Source organism: Calliphora vicina, chromosome 2, assembly GCF_958450345.1.
Source record: "Calliphora vicina chromosome 2, idCalVici1.1, whole genome shotgun sequence".
NCBI classification, from domain to species: domain Eukaryota; kingdom Metazoa; phylum Arthropoda; class Insecta; order Diptera; family Calliphoridae; genus Calliphora; species Calliphora vicina.
The window spans coordinates 78,929,033-78,952,356 of record NC_088781.1 but is presented as its reverse complement, the minus strand read 5'-3'; the positions used below and the strand labels follow the sequence as shown (position 1 = coordinate 78,952,356).

Below are 23,324 nucleotides of genomic sequence, written 5' to 3'. Positions count from 1 at the left end.
AAATTTCATTTAGCTGCTTAATATAAAATTAAATCAAAACAAAATAAGAAAAATACGATTTTGAATAAAAAATTGTGTTGTAAACTTTTTAATAATTTTAAAAGTAGTTAAAATACCAAATATGTCGTTATTTTTAAAGGGAAACATCACAAAACTTCATGTAAATTATTTGCCGTTAGCTGCTTTTTTGGGCAGTAAACTTAAATGCACTTACCAGCATCAATGAGCAGTTAAGTTAACTAATGTTAACTTTTAACTTACCTGCACAAAATATCGTGCAAAGTTTGTTGTGCAGGTAAGTCAACCACATTACCCGGTTTTTTCATCTTTGTAAACTACACCGGTTTCGGTTTTTTTAAATTTTCGGTTTATTGACAAACTGGTTTTTGTATGGCGGTTAACCGGTTTTAATGAAATATATTTTCTAAAGCTCATTCAAACATATTTATGTAAAACTTTGATACCATTTTCAAAAATATTGATTTACTTTATAGAAAATTGTAGCATTTGAGAACATTTCGTAAAAGATATAAAATAATTGCATAAAGAATTTAAAAATGCAAAATTTCCATTAAATAAAAATTTTATATAAACCGATTGACCGGTTTTTTGAAGACAAAAACCGAAACCGCTTAACCGGTTTTTTAAAAGACAATAATCGAAACCGGTTTTTTCAACAACACACTTTTTCGGTTAAACCGGAAACCGGTTTTTTAAATTTGTGGTGTTCACTTATTATGGATAAGTTGTTAATTATTTTTATATTTTGAATTTTATTAAAAAATAAATGGAGTCTCCTAATGAATTCTTTGGATTGCAAGTTTCTTTTTTCTATTTCTCTATCATTTTCATGATTTACCTGTTTCTTAGTCTTGCTTATGTTACCTCGCTTTAAAGGTACATGGGTTCGTACTTACTGCGTATCTTCTTAATTTAGGGGTGAATTACTAGACATACTTTCAGGCACAAAAAATAATTTGCTGTTGGTTACCATATTTCCATGAACAGCTGTCAATGCCAGATTTTTCTTTGTTTTACAAATACTATTCGTAAACAAAGCGGGGGATAATGAACGAGTGCGATCACTTGGTTTGGCACAAGGCTAATTTATACAAGGTGGAGTTAGTCAAACAGCTGATGATTTTTTTTTCGCTTTTTGGTTCTAACAACTGTCAAAGCTTGTTTTTATTTTTAATTATCTACATATTCTAAGCTTATTAACAAAATATTTATTGTTTACATAAATAAATAAAGCCCTCACTATTCAATTATCTACACTATATTAAGTTTAAATACTTATTTGTTAAATTTTTCATTTTGGTTTTTTGACATTTGTTAAGACCAATCGTTGTTTTTGTAGAACTGACACCACCTTGTATGAATTCGCCTTGGTTTGGCAGTTAAATACAAGCTGTCGTCAACTCTTGTATTTGTGTTATCTTTAGAATTTTCTTACACATTCACAGACACGTACGCATTTCTGCCAATTAAACTAAGCCATAAAGAGTAATCTCTGTTTATATAATTGCACATTAGGTTAATCACACTGTGATTGAAACTGGACGTGTTTTATTTTTACTCCGAGTTAATTCGTTATTTTAATGTATCTATCGGAAAATAAATATAAATATCACCTGTTTATTATTAACGCGAAAGGACGCTTTTATTTTAATATAGTACTTTTCGTTTATAGTCCATTCCGCTTAAAGGCCAAAAACGGATGTAAGCCAAAACAGTCCAATTACTTGCAGGTTTTTTGCAAATTTCATACAAATTATTTGTTCTAAAGACAACTTCGCCTATAGTATAGACTATATACTATATTTTGGACTATATACAAATTATGTACTTTCTGCAATAAAACCATTCTTTTTAAACAAATGTAAAATTTTCTTTAAAAAAAAACAATCTAAGATTATAGAATTCTTTTCAAAAAATTCAACAATTCGCAATTTATATTTCATTCAGAAATTGATATCTCTTGTGTTTGATTTAGTCATTCAAAGACTTAAAATGGATCTCATGCTTTAAGTTTTTTTGTTTTTAATAACAATAACCTTTTAAAGCATTTGAATTACAATAAATAATAATATGTAAAGGTTTTTATTTTAACTATTGATTTTATTTAAATAAATATTTGATTATATTTTAAATAAACTTTTATTTTGTTTAAAAATAATGGTTTTATTGCAGAAAGTACATAATTTGTATATAGTCCAAAATGTGTATTATATCAGGATTCAGTTATAATCCATAAAGTGGCTTAAAAAGACATTCGGTTATAGTCCTAATTCGCTTATAGTCCACAAAAATTGTGCAACTGTAGTTGTGGTCTATAAGCGAAAACTACTGTAATATTATTAAATAAAAAAATCAAAACGAGAACTAAAAGACAAATAAGTAAAGAAAATTCGTTATTTTTTTAACCTTTTTTTGTGCATTAACTATTAAATAAAGATACAGACTGTTAACTAAAGTAATTACAACTACTCCTTAATGTGTCTCTTTAACGAAAACTGTGAGCGAAGGTTAAGTGTAAACGGCAGAAATGCATACGTTACAGTTAATGCAGATGAATAAAATATAAACAAAACAAACAGAAGAATAGATGACAACTTGTTTTTAACCGCCAAGCCTGTTAACCGTGCTCGTATTGACAACAACTAATGATTGTCAAACGAAAGAAAATTCAACAGCTGTAAGTCTGGAGTTACCAGAAAATATAAATATTTTATCTATGCCTGAAAGTATGCTAGCTATATCAGCTTCAGATGCGAAATCCACCACACTGACTACAAATAAAATTAACCCATTAAGCGGCGCTATACCCAAGATTAGCCAACCATTAAATAAAGATAATAAATCCCAAATACAGGTTGGAATGGACCGGTATATTACAATATTAAAACGGGCACGAAGTCCCAAGTCTTCGAAAGCGGCACCCTTGGCTAAAAGGAAGCAAGGGTCTACAAGTTGTAATAGAGGGTACTGACTATAATGTTGGACCACTAGAAATAAAGCAAGCCTAGAAGATAAAGGTTTTAAGACAAAAATGCGATAAACATTATAAATCGCGAAAAAAAAACCAAACAACTTTTCCGTGTTGAACTTGAACCCGGTGTCATAAATCTGAAAAAAAAAATGAAGCACATCCCATATATAACCTGAAGTATTTATTGCATCGTAAAATTACGGTAGAAGAACCACATTTGCCCCGTCCAATGTATGAATTGCCAAGAATATGGACATACCAAGGCATATTGCACATCCCAATGTAACAAATCCAAAGATGATCCTAAAATTAAAAAATGCAGCAATTGCGGAGGTAACCACACAGCAAACTACAGGGGTTGTACTGTCTACACAATTGTTAAAAAATCACAAAGCCATAAACCGAAGATTTTCCCCGCGCAGGCATTAAATCGGTAAATAACTTTACAAACTCAATGAGTAACATGATGCGAGAAATGCTTCAGATGCAATCAATGTTATTGTAGGCTGTGCTTAACAGACCATGAACTGCCTAAGAATATGTTTTTGGAATGCAAACGGAATACGCCAACACAAAAACGAACTCGAATATTTTTTAAGAAACCAACAAATTGATGTAATGCTGTTTACTGAAACTCATTTGGCGTCCAGAAGTTCATTTCGAATAAATGGATATGTATTATATGACACCAAAGATCCCAGAGGTAGAGCATGCGGTGTCTCGGCAATTTTAATAAAAGCTCGAATCAAACACTACTTAATGTGTGATCTTTGAGAAGATTATCTTCAAGCTACTACAATCTGTCTTGAAGATATTCATCGAATCTTAGTGATTTCGTCGATATACTCACCCCTAGATTTTCAATTACAATATAATAGATTTTTTAAATCACTAGGCCCCCGTTTCCTGGCTGCTGGCGATTATAATGCTAAGCACACATTCTGGGGATCACGACTGATTACCCCTAAAGGTCGTATTTTGTTTGATACAATTTCTAAAATGGGTTTGAATGTGATTTCGAGCGGCCAACCTACTTACTGGCCTACTGGCCCACGAAAAATACCGGATGTTATTGATTATATCGTGATGAAAAATATCCCTAGAGAAATGATTCAAATTGAATCCTCGCTGGAAGTATCTTCAGATCACTCACCCACTATTGTTACCTTATTGAGCCCCCGAGAAATTGTATCCCCGACTGGTAATTTAGCGATGGCAGGCACAAGAATAAATTGGCTCAAAAAATACCTCAGTACACATTGCTCGGAAAACATACCGCTAAGAACACTAGAAAACATCGATTACTCTCATATCAATTTCGATAAAAATCTGAACCTGGCTGCTCAACATGCTACCCAAACTCCCCGACAAATCAGATATAATAGAATTAATTCTGCAGATGTCGAACGGCTCTTAAATGAAAAAAGAAGAGTTCGAAGAGAGTGGCAATTGCACAAATCCCCTCAACTTAAATCAAAGCTTAAAGATTGTATAAAAATACTTAAAAAGCTCTTGGAATTTCGAAAAATGGAATCATTGAATAAATATTTAGAAAGCCTGGACGCAACCCCGCAATCGGATTACTCATTATGGCGAGCAATAAAAGATCTTAAAAGACCTGTAATATGTAAGCCCCCATTGCGAAATTCAAGTGGTAGTTGCCCAACTACCACTGAAAAAGGGAATCTGTTTGTTAATCATTTAAGAAAAGTATTTACACCGAACACATCAAACGAAGCAATTGAGTTGCCACCTGTTGCACCCCATTTTGGAGCAGCCGTACCCCTACGTTTTGAGATTCGAGAGATCGGAAATGCTATTGTTGATTTAAATCCCAAGAAAGCGCCTGGTATGGACAAGATTAGCAACAAGATGCTTATGGAGCTACCTCGGATAGCAATAAAAATAATTATTTTTATTTTTAATGCTATATTACGACTTGAATATTATCCTCCAGAATGGAAGGTTTCACTGGTTACCATGATACCCAAGCCGGGAAAAAATCACACAAAGGTGGAATCATACAGACCCATCAGACTATTGTCTAATATATCAAAGCTATTTGAGAAGATACTTATAAACAAGTTGTACCCGATGTTAACTGATAACAATTGTATTCCGAATCATCAATTTGGATTTAGAAGAAAACATAGTACTATCGAACAAACCCATAGACTTGTAAATATGGTGAGAAAAGCGTTTGAAGAAAAGAAATACTGTTCCGCACTCTTCATCGACATCTCTCAAGCGTTTGATAAAGTATGGCATGCTGGATTAATATACACATTGAGTCAAAATTTACCACAAACACACATAAACTGTTGGAAAGCTATTTAACTGGTCGAACTTTTAAGGTTAAAGAGGGAAACTTTTTAAGTACTGCACAACCCATTGAAGCTGGAGTCCCCCAAGGCAGTATATTCGTCTGATATGCCAACTAATCAAATGAAATTGAAATCAATTCAAATTAATTGGCTTATTGACAGAAACTCTACGCTTAGTTTAGATTGTAAACTACAACTTTAAAACATGATCATAAAACTGATATGGTGTTATGGCATACAGATATGGGGCACGGCCTCAGCGTCAAATGTAGAAAAGAAAGAAATTGTTCAATGTTTCTAAGAATGATCACAGTTGCCCCCTGGTATATCAAAAACGCGAATATACACAAAGATCTAAACGTGCCCATTGTAAAAACTGAAATCTCAAAAAATGTACAAAAATATTTAAAAACAAGTAAGAAAGTATGGTCGGTCAAGCCCGACCATATAATACCCTACACTAAGTAAAAGAGCAAAAAAAATTTTTCTTTTAAAATTTCAATAATTTATATTTTTGAGTGATTTTCGGAAGTGGGGTTATATGGGGGCTATGACCAATTATGGACCGATCACCATGAAATTAGGTCGTGTGATTTATGTCTATATTAAAGTTAACTATGTTGAATTTTGTGTGTTTACCAACATTTTTAAGCGATTTATGCACGTTAAAGTGATTTTCGGAAGCGGGTCTATATGGGAGCTATGACTAATTATGGACCGATCGTAACAAAATTTGGTGACATGAATTTTATGTATATAAAACTTATTTAGAGCGGAAATTGTGTAGATACATATATAAATTAAACATTTATGACCGATAAAGTCCAATTTCGGGAGGACATTTGTATGGGGGCTAGGTGAAATAATGGACCGATTTCAGCCAGTTTCAATAGGCTTGGTCCTTGAGCCGAAAAAATAATATGTACCAAATTTGATCGAAATATCTTGAAAATTGCGACCTGTACTCTGCGCACAAGGTTTACATGGACAGCCAGCCGACCAGACGGACGGACGGACGGACGGACGGACATCGCTTAATCGACTCAGAAAGTGATTCTAAGTCGATCGGTATACTTTAAGGTGGGTGTTAGACTAATATTTTTGGGCGTTACAAACATCTGCACAAACGCATAATACCCTCCCCACTATGGTGGTGTAGGGTATAAAAACTTGAAGTTCACCCAAATCCGCTGGCCCGCAACATTAGATAACCGTGGCCACACTCGATTAAGAAGGAGGGACACAGCAGTCCTAATCTAGAAGGAAGAATGCCAATTTGACCAGAACAACCATGAATAAAATTTTTTTTCGTTCGGCACTGGCTGGACTAATTTAATAATTATTAGATATAAGATTTGAACCACTTATTGTTAGTTCATTAAATAATGAAGATACAATAAATAAATGAAAATGAAAAAAAAATATGATTGCACATGTCGCTGGCTTAACATGCAAAATCTCTAAGTCCACTTTTTCAGAAATTGTGATTTTAATGCAGTAATGTGCAATAAGTAAAAATACATTGATTACAAAGAAAAAAATTGGAGTTATCTCGCTTTTTGTTGTTGTTTTGTAGTGATGAGCAAATGCGCATAGTCCAATTTATCACAATTTATGACAAGAAAAAGCTCTAAGTCCCTATAAAAAGTACAGTTTAACCATTTCTATCAAATTGTTCAATGACATGTATTAAAACAAGTAAGAAAAAATGGTCGGTCATGCCCAACCATTTTTTTCTTTTAAAATTTAAAAAAAGTAATTTGCGGAAGAGGGTCTTATTTGGGAGCTATGACAAATTATGGACCGATCGCCAAAGTTATTCTGTTAAATTGTTCAATGACATGTATTAAAACAAGTAAGAAAAAATGGTCGGTCATGCCCAACCATTTTTTTCTTTTAAAATTTAAAAAAGTAATTTTCGGAAGAGGGTCTTATTTGGGAGCTATGACTAATTATGGACCGATCGCCATCAAAGTTATTTGCGTTGAATTTTATGTGTATACCAACATTTTTAAGAGATTTATGCTCGTTAAAGTGATTTTTGGAAGCGGGCCCTATAGTTGAGCTATAACTAATTACACAGTGCAACAGTGAAAAAAACACAAGATAATGACCCCTAAAACCCTATACTCAGTTTGTCCATTTTGGTGACCGATTTTTTTTTATGGGCCCCAAAGTTTCTGAAAATCAGTGGGGCCTCTAAAAAAGGTGTCATCAGTTTTTGGTTAACAGCTAATTCAGACTTTGTGATACGGCTTAACTTTATATGGCAATAATATAGCTAAGAGTCCGCCAAATAAATTTTGTTGAAATTTTTTTCCAAAAAATAGCTTTTTCGTGCACTTATGTTGAAAAAATATAGGAAGACAATTTTTTTTTTTCTAAATTGTTTTTTTTCAAGTTTTTTAATATTATTGGTGAAAAACAAGTAGGTGAGCTATATTTGGCTGTGCCGAATCTTATATATCCTTCTTAAAAAAGTTTTTTCCAAATTTTTTTTTAAATTTTTAAAATTATTTTAAAATTTTTAAAAATTAAAAAAATGAATTTATGCAAAAAAAAAAAATTTAATGAAAAAAAATTCGCGTTAAAATATATTATTCCTGTTTTTGACCCATTGTAGGTCCAACTTATTATAGCCTTATATAAATCGTTGCAATGGACTTTGAAATTTCTATCATTAGATACCCATATTGTCTATATTAATGACTTAGTAATCCAGATATAAAACCTAGTAAATAAGAAATGAAAGACAAGTTCTAAGAAAAAGACCTAAGTCCATAGAAAAAATACAACTAAGCAATAGAAAAAGCTCTAAGTCCAAAAAACCTTTTATCTCGGCAAATACTTATGTTATCATTTTGTTTTTAAGCACATCGAAAACAAAGAAAAATACAAAAAAATTGCGTTTACAGAATTCAAAAATATTTACGCAAAAAAAAGTTTGAATGTTTTTTGTCTCTCGTGTAAAATTTTAAAATATGGAGCTAGAGCCTTTGCGATGTGCTCTTTATAGGTGGAGAAAAATAAAAACAAACACTGGTAGCCCGTTTCTGTATTTCTCGAATCGTAAAATTTTCCGTATGAAACGATTGAATTGCAACAAAAACAGTGTAAAATGAAACAAAAAATGGTTTTTCTCACACAAGTGTTTCTGTATATTTACTTTGCGAGAATTATATGTCATTTAAATAATGTTCGAGCAATTATTGGAAGGAAGTGATAAAAAGTGTTTCTGTAACAATATTTTACGAAAAGTTTCTCACAAGAACTGTCAAACAAGTCACATTTCAAATGGGTGCGAGAAAAACAAAATTTTAAAAATAATATATGTTTTTAATTTCGTATGTATAAATATGTAGCCCAAATCATCCGAAAAAGTAAGTAGCAAAGAGTTTGAATAAAATAATTATATACATATACACATGTATGCACATTAGACATGCCCTTAAAAAATTGATTTTCTTTGGATGGGTCTTATTTTGTTTATTAGTAGCTAAAACTAACTAATTTAAGTACAATCGGATAACTAGAACACGTGCCGGAAATCGATTGAAAGTTGTAAAATTGGGTAAATAATGGTACTTTTTCCGATATCTTAATAAAATTCCCTATTATAATGCTGTTTTTTAAACATTTGCAATTATAGACACAATTATCTTTCTAACAAGGTATAAAACATGAACATCGAGTTAAGAATAACCAAGTTATTTGCATTTCTTCACGTCATATATTCAAGAAAAACCAAATTTTTGTATTATTTACTCACTGTTTTGCATGCAAAAGTTATGTAAACAACTATGTCAACAACAGAAATGCGAGTGAAATATGCGTAAACTAGCACTTTTTGCTCAATATAGGGTAAAATAAAACTAGTATAACTTTGTTATTTTTCATTCGAAATTATTGTTTTATACCTTGTTAGAAAGACAATTTTCTCTAGGTTTATTGCAAATGTTTAAAAAGCAGTATTTAAATAGGGATTTTTTTTAAGTTATTGGAAAAATACCATTATTTACTCAATTTAACAACATTAAATCGATTTCCGGCAAGTGTTCTAGTTATCCGATTGTATTTAAATTTTGCAGTAGTTAGTTTTAGCTACTAATAAACAAAATAAGACCCATCCAAAGAAAATCTATTTTTTAAGGGCATGTCTAATGCACATACACAAGAATGTGTTTGTAAATATTTTTTTAAAATTCAGCAGTTATAACCGCCACTCTATAAATTTTGTTTTATATTTAAATGATGATAATCAATAAAATACAATTGTTATATTTTGGCATTTAAAATTTTTTTAGCCTTTCACTGTTATGGTTTTATTGCAATTTCTTTCTTTCGTTGAAGTTTGTCTTGTATTTAACACTTAATTACTGGAAATATTCCAGTAAGAACATAATCTGTGTTGTATGTTTACTAGGATGGCCCTTAATAAACGAAAGTTGGATTTTGGCCATTCTCACCCCCCAGTTTGGTGAACATTAGTAAAAAAATCATCCTGAAAAATTTTTTGGTAAATCGGTAGGGGTTAAGGCGTGCCGCAAGCCCTCTGAAGTTTTAAGATGCATTTACAAGGGGAAAAATGAATTTTTTCAGTTTTTGTAAAAATTTTGCCATTAAAAAATTACTTTTGCAATCTAATTTAAAAAAATTAAAATGTGTACGCAATTTTCGTTCTAATGAGACATAAAAAATTGGTCAAAAAATGTCAAAGTTATTAAAAATTCGCCAGGCCATTAACGTGCCTCAGGCAACTAGAACAAGAAATGTAAGAACAAAATTAACATATTTTGATAAATATTAAAATAAAAGCTCATTTTTACATAAAATATATCCATATTTACTAGTATATGAGTTTTTGTCTTCGTAGGATACCGTTAACCTATTCGCAGGTATGAACAAAACAATAACATTTTTTACGGCAGTTTCAAAACTCCATTTTAAAATTTTTAAAAATTTCGTTAAACAAATTTCAGAATTTTTTGATCATCTCATTGAGATTTATTGAGAATATAATATGGAATAAAAATGGGATAAAAATATGAAAATATCTCTTATAGTTTTTCCATACCTGCGATTTAAATTTTGAAATTTTCGAGAAAAACCAATTATTTGGCCATTTTTTGGGAATGAGCTCTATTTTTATTTTTTTGGTCATACCTGCGAATAGGTTAACGGTATCCTACGAAGATAAAAACTCATATACTAGTAAATATGGATATATTTTAAGTAAAAATGAGCTTTTATTTTAATATTTATCCAAATATGTTAATTTTGTTACTACATTTCTTGTTCTAGTTGCCAGAGACACGTTAATGGCCTGGCGAATTTTTAATAACTTTAACATTTTTTGACCAACTTCTGCTTTTTATCTCTCATTAGAACGACAATTGCGTACACATTTCAATTTTTTTAAATTATATTGATTTTTATTCTCCTTATAAATGCGATTTACCTAAAATTTTTTCAGGATGATTTTTTTTACTAATGTTCACCAAACTGTGGGGTGAGAATGGCCAAAATCCAACTTTCGTTTATTAAGGGCCACCCTAATGTTTACGCTTTCAAATGCAGAAACACACATCGAGAAACGATGGAATTTTTGGCTTCACACTTCATGCGAGATATTTTACGATGTACAGTGGGGCAGAATCGAAATTTTTTGGAAATAAATCTGGCATTTCTAAACGGCTGGTCCGATTGGGATACAATTTTACATGGGCGTAGCCAAGTTATTAAAATGGGACATACAAATACCCCAGGGATGGCACTATGGGGGCTCAAAGTAGGGTACCTTCGACGTATACAATTTTTAAAAACGTGCAATTTTTTGTTTCCTATCCGATTTCAAAGATTATTATATTAGTAGTATAAATATGGGGCGGCGAAAATTTTTATGAGAAATTTTTGGCAGAAAAAAAGGCAGCGAATGTTTTGATGACGAGGAATTTTTGGCAGAGAAAAAGGCAGCGACAATTTGTAAATTTTTTTGTTTTCTTGCTTCAGGTAATTTGAGTAATGTAGAAAAAATGCTTTGTGTGTTGTATTGTGTGGAATTGATTTTGTTTTTTTATTTGTTGTACTGTTGTATAGAGGCTTTTAATGCAGATTTAATAGGAGGGTTTATTTTCATTTAATTAGTCTATATTAGGGTATACAATTTTAATTATAGGGAAGATTAATTTTCGTGTGACTTGTAAATTAGCAAGATGTTTTTTTTTCAAGAATTTGTGAGAGAAAATTTAGTTTTGAGTTTCATATTTTTTTGTAAATTGTGTTGTTTGGTTTGTTTTCCTCTCTTTGAGTGTGAGTAGTTTTAATGTATTAATGTAAAACACCTCCTTGAGTGTTTTTTTAAATTAAATATATTTTGGAAAATATTTGAGTAGAAATCATCACTTAAAAATATAAATACACAGTTCAAATATATAAATGTAATCATTCATTCTAAAAACTCCACGAATATGAGCATTGCAAAAGTTACAAATGCCGAGATTATTGCGGCTTTTAATAAATTGAAGACCAAACCATATATATCCACTAAATATTTACAGTCATCAAAACCACATAAGGTTTTATCATTGTTTCGTCATAGGACCAAATATGGGAACGTTGTAATAGCAGAACTTGAAGATGCATTTTTATACCTCCCAATTTTAATTCCTAATTCTCAACCGTTTTTTAGTTGGGAAGCACCAAAAATATCTAGAATTAATTAATATTTTACATTAAATAAAAATATTCTAGGTGTAAATATGTATATGTAAACAAATTTATATAAATAAAAAATTTGTTCATTCAATCTAAAAATATTGTAGTAGTTAGTCGAATTCAAAAAAATGTTTAAAAAAATTCTTATATTTTTAAATGATTTTGATGATTTCATTTTTCTTGAGCATAAAAAATTGGTAGATGACTTTTTAATTTTGGATAAAAGACGGAATCACGATGAGATGATAAATTCAATGTATGGTGTTCATTATACAAGTTGTCCATGGTTGATGCTACTGAGGGTCCGAATAATTGTAGTTGTATGATGTATAATAAACTAAAATGCAATGTAGAGAATATAATGAACAAATATTATTTGTTATCAAAACGTCTATAAAACTTTATAGTTGTATTTATTATTAAAAAATTTTCTAATAGTTTATGAATATAAGTAAATTTTGAAAAAATAAAATGATTTGAAAATAAATGTTGTATAAAAATTATTAAACTTTGTTTTATTTTTATTACTAACTGATTAAAACACACAATTTCTTAATATTTTCTTTGAAATGTAAATATCAAACTATTGCAGGTTATTAACTTCTGCTTCTCATAATATTGTAACCTAATGCGACTCACATTACAACATGTGTTGTAATTGTTTAATAAAAAATACTTAGTTGGTTTTAAAACATATTTCCACAATACTTAAAATATAAATTAAAAAAAAAAAACAAAAAAAAAATTGAAAATATTATTATTGAAAATAATGAACGATTGACTTTTGATTTTAATTGAAGTCAAGCACTCAAATTGAACGTTTATTAATTTCACATATATTATAGACTTTAATTTCAGTATTCAGTAAATTTTTACTGAATACTGAAAAAAAATCAGTAATCAGTAATTTTTCACTGATTACTAAAAAAAAAAATCAGTAACAGTAAATTGAAATCCATTATGCAATTACCGGTAAAATTTTATTAATTATATGTTAGTAGAAAAATATGTTACACTTCTTAATAGATATGTTATTAGTAAAAAAACCGAGAGCCTCACGTTTGCTGGTCGCCGTTCTACTCACAACACCACCCCCTATTTATTAATTGTGCGTTTTTAAATACTATGTACTTTATTTTCTGTTCGTGTGAAAAACAGTTTTAAAAATAAAATAGACAAATTAACAAAATATACATATTTCGATTCAAAATGTATGCATGTAAACAACGCACTCTTTGTTTTGTATTTTTTTTATTTTCTTTCGACATAAAAAATAATAGGTATACTTGTGGTTTGTATTTTTATAAAAGAGAAGAAAATTTGTAAATTGGTTTAAACGAAACTTTTTATTTTTTTAAGTTGCAACTTCAAGAAAATCCCCATATTACTACTTTTGCTACAAAAAGTGCTAAATTGTCATGACTGATTGTAGGATAGTAAGTGAAGTTTTTGTTGAGAATATAAAATATTTTAAATATAAAATAGTTTTTTTAAAAAAAAAAATATAAAAAATACTTAACACGTCTAGGATTCGAACCAGCGATGTCAATCTTGTAGTCCACTGTTCTACCGACAACACCACTGCGTAGCTATCTGATTCTATGTAAATTATTTTTAAATATAAATAACAGTTTCATTTCCGTTTTAAACAAAATATTTAAAAATAAATTCGGCCAATTGACAAAATATAACTGTTACTTACATTTTTTGTTTATTAACACTTTCACGTATGCGGTCACCGGTGCCCCAAGATTTTCTTTAAATTATTCTCAATATAGAGCGAAATTTTGAGTTCACAGATATAGTAAATGGTTATTTCCAAAGAAAACTAATTTATTTTTAAGAATTTCATGGCGATTATTTTCATTCGCTGGAATTGTAAATCGTTCTAGAAGACAAAAACTAAGTGACGCAAATTTCGAAATGTTGGTGTTAAGAAAAGCTAACGGTGGAAAATAAGACTTATGTATTTGAAAACAAAAAAAACTTTTTTTTAATAAAATTTTTTTTTTAACAATAAATAAAATAAATATTATTAATTCTTTTTTTAGGTCTGTTCATTTACTTTCCTAGTAAGAGTAAGTCGAAAATTCTCAAATACATATTAACATGTAATTCATAAAATTTTACCGGTAATGCATAATAGACTTCAATTTAATGATACTGATTTTTTTCAGTATTCAGTAAAAATTTACTGAATACTGAATTTTTTTCAGTAATCAGTAAAATGGATACTGAATACTGTTTTTTTCAGTAGTCAGTAAAATTTTACTGAATACTGATTTTTTTTCAGTAATCAGTAAAATTTTACTGGTAATGCAATCTAAATTTCATTACCAGTAAAAATTTACTGAATACTGCAATGCTTAATGCATTAGAAATATAATGCAGTGTGCCCATGTATGTTGTTAATAACATGTTACATTCCATATTTAGGAATTGTACAACAATTATATATAGAGCGAGCATATTTCGAAACATTATTAAACTATGGAAATGACGCTACATCTAGAATCGTGTGGTTGGTTTACTGATGTTAATAAAATTAACTCATTAATCGAGAAAGAAAATCCTAGATTAGATAAAAAATATTTAAAGATGGGAAAAAGGTGGAGCTTTTTGGGAAACTTCATAATGGGAAGCTTAATAATGTTGATCTTAAGGTTACATTAAATTTGGAGAAGCCAGAATTTTATATTTTAGAAAGTGGAGAAAAAAATGAATCTCATCTAAGAATACATGAAGCTAATTTATATATAAATCATCTTACTATCAATAGTAGTATATTAATGGTACATCATAATGTATTAAAAACCAAAAATGCTATTTATCCATATAAGAGAGTAGAAATTAAGACCTTCACTTTACATCCAGGAAATCACTCATTAACTCTATATAACGTTATACTTGGACAACTACCAAACTTTTTAATTTTTGGAATGGTATCTAACAAAGCATATACTGGAGACAGAAAAGAAAATCCATATAACTTTCAACATTTTAATTTACAAAGATTTAATTTGGTTGTTAATGGAGTACAATTTCCCGCACAGCCAATATAATTTAATTACAACAACGGTGGAATATTAAGCACTCGTGGATATCAAACTCTATTTAAAGGCACTGGAATTCATCATTTCGATATTGGCCATCAAATTACAAAAGAACTTTTTGATAGCGGTTATTTTCTACTATCATACGATTTAACACCAGATCATAATGATAACTCAAATTGTGGAAATTTAATAAATCAAGGAACTATTCGAATAGAAGGACGTTTTGGAAAACCAATTACGGAGGCAATTACCTGCTTAGTATATTGTGAATTTGACAGTATAATAGAAATTGATAAGTCTCGCAATATAATTCAAACGCTATGAATTCAACAAATATTTTATACACTTTAAATTCAAATATTATAACTCAAAAAAATTTAAAGGTGTTTATGCATGCAATAAATTACCAACGAAAGCAGTCACAAAACCATCATTTTATATTGCTAATACTGATCCATCTTATAAACCTGGACAACACTGGGTTGCTTTTTACTTTCCTGTAAATAAACCAGCTGAATTCTTCTGCTCTGCAGGTCAACCACCAATTAAACCATTTATTTAATTTTTAAATAGAAATACCAAAACATTCATATGCAATAAAAGACGACTACAAAGCGAGTCTTCAATTTTATGAGGTGTTTCTTGTTGTATTTTTATTTATTTAAGATGTAAAAATATATCTTTTAAAAAAAATTTAGATATATTCAATTATTTTAATTTATATGAAAATGATATATTAGTCTTAAGTTTATTTAAGAATATTTATAGATAAAAAGATCTATAAAAAATAAATAACAATGAATAAATAAATATTATGTTGGTTTTATTTACATTTTCCTTTCAAAATCGAATAAGGCATCTAAAAGTATTTTGTCGTTGCCATCATAAAGCGACAGGAATAGTGGAAGATCGATGGGGGGAAGGATAAGAACCTCCCTTATTTCAATAACATCATTTTTTGGTGTTCTGATTTTTTCGTCTTCTCCAGTTGTATTCATTTTGATTTTTATTGGTTGTTATTTATTGTATTGGTAATTAAACAATAAAAGGTTTTACACCCATTTATGTTTTATTCGTGTTGTTTTCGAGTATTTCTTGAAATTAACCTTGACCATACACAACAAAATTAAACAAAGTATTTTGTTACATCTTAAGGTTAATAAACTTTGAACATAAACAAAATATGTAAATGTATACTTTGACAAATTTTCATAGTTGAAACTATGTATGTAAAAAATTGCTAACTACAATAATTTTTTTATTTTAAATATTAAGGTGTTTTAAATTACATCTTAATTATGGCACGCGACAAAAAACTATACATACACATACATATTTAAATATTAATACTCAAAAATAATATGGGAAAATAAATTTTGTTTACACCACAATTTAAAATTCTTTATAAATACATTTAATTTTTTATTTTCAAATAATTTGGAATTGCAAAACAAACAAAAGATATGAAATGAAAACTGAATTGAATTGAATAAGTGAAGCCACAACGCAATGACAACCCAACTCTATGAAAATGCATTGACGAATCGCTTTCAGATATGTTCAAGGTTAAATTATTTATTTTTTAATACTAAGGTGTTTTAAATTACACTTTAATAATTCACGATACAAAAAAAATATACATAAACATATGTAAATGTTAATAGTTTAAATAATGTGGAAAAAAGGAGTTTATGGAGGAAGAAGATGAATTCCTTTTTGATATAAAATTTTGATTTTATATATTAAGAGATATATTTTAAATAAAACTATAGTATTTATATCCATTTAAAAAAATGTTAAATGTGTTTTTATTTAATTTTTTAAAAAAGTTATGTATAATATAATTCAAATATTGCAGGACCATTTGGTGATTGACGACCTTAGTAAATAATTGTCCACTTTTTATCGCCCATTTTGTTTAAATATGGATCTTCTTTATTTAAAAATTTGGTAATTCTTCGTGGAAGATAAAACCATTTATTGTTTTCTAAGTATGCAATTACTTTTGATCCATATTGAGTTTCTTTCCATTCAAAACTCAAGATTTTATAAGGCTGTTCTATCGGAATGTCATCGATTCTTGTATACTCTGGCTTAATACCTAATGCGATGTTAATAATTTGTTCAAACATCTGAAAATTGTTTATTAATTAGTATACTATACTTATTAATTTTTAAACAAGGAGCTACTTACGATGATATTAAGTATTCTCTATTATATTACCAAGATTAATGATATAAATATTCTAAAGAATGGCTTTTTATATCAGTTGAGGGAAGAAAACTGTTTCTCTATTAACATATTTAATTTAAAAAAACACTCAAGGAGGTGTTTTACATTAATATATTAAAACTACTCTCACTCAAAGAGAGGAAAACAAACCAAACAACACAATTTACAAAAAAATATGAAACTCAAAACTAAATTTTCTCTCACAAATTCTTGAAAACAAATCATCTTGCTAATTTACAAGTCATACGAAAATTAATCTTCCCTATAATTAAAATTGTATACCCTAATGTAGACTAATTAAATGTACTATACAATAGTACAACAAAACTAATGAAATAAAAAAACAAAATCAATTCCACACAATACAACACACAAAGCATTTTTTCTACATTACTCAAATTACCTGAAGCAAGAAAACAAAAAAATTTACAAATTGTCGCTGCCTTTTTCTCTGCCAAAAATTCCTCGTCATCAAACTTCCGCTGCCTTTTTCTCTGCCAAAAAGTCCTCATAAAAATTTTCGCTGCCTTTTTCTCTGTCAAAAATTCCTCATAAAAATTTTCAATATTCCTCTTCTCTGCCAGTTTAGAGGAAAAAAAATCCTCTAAATCACGCCAGAAACCCGCGACTTATATTTTTGAAAGCGCTCGGCTAGGTCTTGAAAAAACATGCTTGCGTATGCTATTTCCGAGTTATAGGCATTTCAAAATTGAAATTTTGCCAAACCTTGGTCCGCTTTTTTAAAAATATGGGTCGCACTTTTGGACCGAGCGGACTCGAATTTTTTTTATTAGTTAGACAACAAAATTACGAATAACATACAAGCGATTTCAGAGCAATATCAAATATGGATCCAAAAATAAACGATTTTTAATTTAAGTATTCAAAAAAGAGTTGATTTTTGCTGTTTTTTGGGCGAAAAGGTGACTAAACTCTTTTTTTATTAAAAAACTTTATTTAAGAATATATAACAATTTTATGTTGTCTAACTAACAAAAAAAAATCGAATTCATTCGGTCCTGTGCGATGCGAGAAATACAGAAACGAGCTACAGAACGAAAAAGAGGAGTTTTAATTGCACTTCAATATTTGTTTTATTTATTTAAATATATTTATTTTATAAATATATTTTCGCCTCCATTCGCGTTAAAGATATATTTTTTATTATATTTTTATCCGTCAATATCATTAAAAACAAAATAATTGCGGAGATATAAAAAACACGCCCGTTTAGCTTAACTACACGAGAGTAATGTAGTAAGAAAGTTGATATTGCGATGTCTGTCGTGTAGTGAATATGTTTGCAGATATGCTAGTGACTCGCATGTGGTATCAGTATATCTGATATATTCATGAGAATTTAGTAATTTATGTACTGAAAATCAGCAAATTGGTGCATAAAAGGCTGTGATACATGAAAAACGATGACTAGGGAAGTATTGTTAAGATCTTTTTTTAAAAAAATGTGGACCAATTTTAAGTATTTATGGTTATTTTTCCAAAACCAATCTGACTATTTCATGTTATTTTTGATATCTGAAATTAATTTTATAAAGTAAACTCATGTGCAAATACTTACATTTCATTTAAAATTGGAGTTGAAGTACTACATGCTATGTCATCAGCAGTAATTAAAGTACTACTCGTTAAAGGTATATCATATGTTTCGTTGCTTTTAACTGATCTTTGAGAATCACTTAAATTAGTATTTGACAGTTTCGATACACTTGCTGTTATGGACTCAAATAAATCGGTAATTTTTTCCGAACTACTTTGAGCCAAGAAATGTTGAAGTAATTGTTGCTGGATGAAGTTTTCTTGCTGTGAGTCTTGAAGTAAAGTAACATGTTCCGTTAGTCGACCTTCCATAATGACCAAACTGCATGATAATTTTAAAGCGTACGTTGTTAAACGTTGTAGTAAATATTTCGCTTCTTCAATATTTTTAATATTGGTAATAATAATTTGCATATTGTTAGAATTGTAATTTTCTACGTCTTTCGTTTCATCTAATTCCATTATTGTTTGTTGTATATTTTTCATGCTTTCTTGGATGTAGTTTAAGTTTGATTGAACTGAATCCTCTTCATTTTCTAGGTCATTATTTTCTCCGATAGTAATACTTTTCAAATTTGACAATGTCTGTGTTAAGGAGTTACGTTCATCTATTAATCTTTCTAATTCCTGTTCGAATTGCAGTAACATATGACGATTTCGAGCTGCTTTATCCAATGCTCTTGATAGATTGTTCCAACTTTGAAGAGCAGAATGTGCATCAAATTGTTCTTGGTTTTTTTTCTTCAGACGAAATGAAGATTGAATCGATCGTTGACTACGACGCAAAGATGACACTTCTTCTGTTTTACGCTTTAGAATTTGGTCTTTCGCTTCCATTTTAGCTTTTAAAGATCTAACCGCGTTTTCTTGTTGTCTATGTTCTTTTTGTAATTGAGCTATTTCACGTTTTTTTTTGTTTTCTTCTAATTTATGGCGATTACTCTGTTCGGCCATTGTTTTCATTAATCTTGCCTGAAATATAAAGAAAAATTATACTGTATAATTTGTTGATACATTTAGATGTAATCGAATTAAACCTTTGGATACATTTTCCAAATCATTTAAATAAGTCTACAACTATCACTGCCTTACAATCAACCTCATATTAAATTATGATTTCCTTTAAATAAACCGGATACTTTTGATTGCAAATAAAAGCAGTTTAGTAGTTTAAAATTGTAACAACTCTTTATTTATTTTAAATGTACACAACAACAGTTTAAATATGATCAACTAAACTGACTGCAACCTCTGCCACTATTCCAGCAGCAGCTTTACATTTAGGGCAGGGTTTTTACTAGAAGATCAAATGACAATTAATAATCAGATCAGTTAAACCAAAAAAATCTAGTTTAACGTTAATCCTCTTTGCCATACATTTATAAAATAAAATTAAAACAAAAATTCTATTCAAATAATATATTTTCAGTCTCTTAACCCTTGAAATCTTTCTAGGGTCAGAATCATATTCTGACATACGTTAAAGATAATCATGCGTAAAATTTACGCATACTTTTTGGAAAGCTAGCCTAGCGTTTACACATGCAAGTAACAGTTGCAAAAACTCAACACATTCATAATTTTGCACTAACACAATCACACATGCATGTGTAAATTTCAGTTACTTGCATGTGTTACTTCAGTTACTTGCCAGGTAAATTGTGGCATTTTGTTGATTAATTAAAAATAAGCTAATATTGATTACTTTTTTCAATATAGCTGAAGTAAAAATACCCGCATTTTAAATATGTTTATATATATTTATTATCAGAAAAAACAAAAGAACAACTTCAGTAGATTCAGTATAATATTTTGAAAGAGTATGCGTAAATTGTAAGCAGATTATCTTTCTAGGGTTAAATCTTCCATAACGCTCAGTATATATTACAACACTGTTTATTAACTGTTCAGTTTATAATAAAGAAAGATAAGCAGAAGCAATCATGGCTGGTTTAGCCGACCGTCGCACATTGGGTTCAATGGATTAAATGAAATTTAGAAATAAATTCATGAATTTTCTTAACGGACAAAACTAGAATGTTATATTTCTAGAGCTTTTAGCAGCAGTCTGGGCTGGTTTAGCCGACCGTTGCACATTGGGTTCAAATGGTATCAAAGTGGCGATTAATTTAAATTTAGAAATAAAGTTTTTATAATAAATTTTGGTATAGGGTAAAAGAAGATAAAATTCTGCATCACTATATCAAACTTATCAAATTATTGCTGTTTTTTAAAAAGTGAAAAAATGAAAATTTTTACAATTCAAGCAATTATTAAAAAAAATATTTTTATAATTCTAATCACTAGTGATGAAATTTTGAACCTTTTTCGGAAACCCTTCCTTTATGGTTATTATAGTGCTTTGTGTGCCTTTGTTCGAACAGGTTGTCCATCTCCGTTTAAAATCTACCACACTTTTGGACACCATTTTTGTGGTCTTCAGTACTCTTTTACCAAGAGCTCAATATCTCTCCACTGGCCTTAGCTCAAGGCAGTTTGGAGGATTTGCTTCTCTTAGTACAAATACCACTTTTACCACTCAAGACCTTTCTTACCATAGTGACAGGATGCAAAATCAGGCCAAATTGGACACATTAAGAAGTCTTATGAATGGAAGAGTTATTTTTTGTAAACATTCCTTGATGTAAATTTCGGTATTTATAGAGCCCTATGTAACAAATGTTTGGCTTTTTTGTCGCAACTCCATATTGCTTGCCATATCAAGGACTGTTTAGGAAATTTTGCCTGCTTTTCGTTCCTAAACTTTTCTTTATATTGACCCGGAAGCTGCGAAAAATTTTCCAGAACATACGTTTCGTTTTTTTAATTTTTGCAAATTAAAAAATAAGTTTATTAGTATTATAAGGAAAAAATTATTTTAAAATCGATACCAAGTCAAAAGTTACGTGCACATAAATTAAAAATAAATTTAAAATTTAGATAAAAAATAGGTCTACTTCGGAAGGCTCTTGACCACGCACTTATATTGAAATTATTTTTCTTCTATAGTACTTCCCAAAATCTTACCATTGAGAAAAATATAATCGCATTATTATTTTTGTTTTTACTTTCTGTATAACTAATGTAAGTACTTTTTTCGAAAAAAAATTGGGAAAAAAAACTTTTCCAAATTGTTTTAATTTAAGTATTTAAGTATTTTTTTCGCCATTTTTTTCGAAAAAAGTACTTACATTAATCATTAGTTTTGGCATAATTTTTAATTAGTAATATACCCGAGACACCCCAATTTGTGGTCTTGAGTATTGAAAGTCCAAATACAAAACTTAAGCTCAGCAACTATAGTCGTGGGAAATTTTATGGAAATCGGATTTTCGGTTTAGAAGTTACACATTTTTTTGCAATTTTTTTTCATTTCCCCCAAGTGTGACCTAAAAGCTAGGTTTTAGGTTTTGCACAACCACGATATGAGATTTTTTAAGCAGACTCGGGTGAAATTTGTTGTTAATCTTCTTCTCCCCCTGTTGTGGGTTTTTGAAACTATTTTTAAGGATTCAAAAAACATCAATTGTATTAATTTTTTATGCACAATCGACTAGTGAAATCAGATTTGCAATATATTCAACTGTTTTTGCTCTACAGAAAAATGTGCTCAAAATGCGCGTCTTTAGGTGCTTTGAACCATCACAAGGAGTGAAAATTTTCCAAAAAAAGGACGCCATTATTTTTATTTGCTCAAAAACCTTCAGAAAAATGATGATACCCGAAAATCAAATGACGTGACCTGGTCACAAACGAATGTGCATATATCCAGGTTTTTAATAAAAATATAATTGTTTGTCGTCAATGGGCGGCATATTTGTCGAATTTGTTATAAAAATAGCACTAAATGTTGTCGACTAACTTCTTCATTTCTATGAGCAATTGAAAATTACAAGGTTGTCAAACGATACCGTTATTAATACCGATTAAATTGAGTGCCGGTATTAATACCGATATTATACCAGCATTGTAATTCAATTTTTCAAAAATTGTTGAAATTACATAGATAATTTAACAATAACTAGCTTGTAGAAAATAGTATTTGAACCTTGACGACAGGGATGGGAAAATTATTACGATCTTACTTTTTGATACTATTGGTCAATTCACAAGGTCTGTTATCATGTCATAATGTCCTAATTATTCACAATGGTTTAAAAATGTTGTTATTCCATTTGAAGCAAAAAATGTCTAAAATAATACTATGCTATGTTTATTGTGTTGTCGTAACCAGCAGAGACCTGCGCCGAACGCCTATGAGTCGGTTAAGCCGATGCGCAGAGTCGTGAAGTACTAGGACATTATGACAATATGACTAATAACAGACCGGTTTTTAATAACCGGTTATAACCGATTTTTTTGGTTAAGTCGGTTTCGGTTTTGTTGAAAAGCTCACATTTCGAATATCGAAGACACCGGGTTTTTCTCCTCGAATAGCCGGTTTTTTC

General features: G+C 29.6%; 1 protein-coding gene across 1 annotated transcript in view; it reads right to left on the bottom strand.

Annotated features, from left to right (window-relative positions):
• Klp31E (kinesin-like protein 31E) overlaps positions 1-23,324 on the bottom strand; it is a 672,978-nt gene that overhangs the window by 221,855 nt on the left and 427,799 nt on the right. Inside the window, exon 10 of the mRNA XM_065502432.1 lies at positions 18,899-19,848. Coding sequence (XP_065358504.1) covers positions 18,899-19,848 — 950 coding nt within the window. The remainder of the gene's footprint in view (positions 1-18,898; positions 19,849-23,324) is intronic.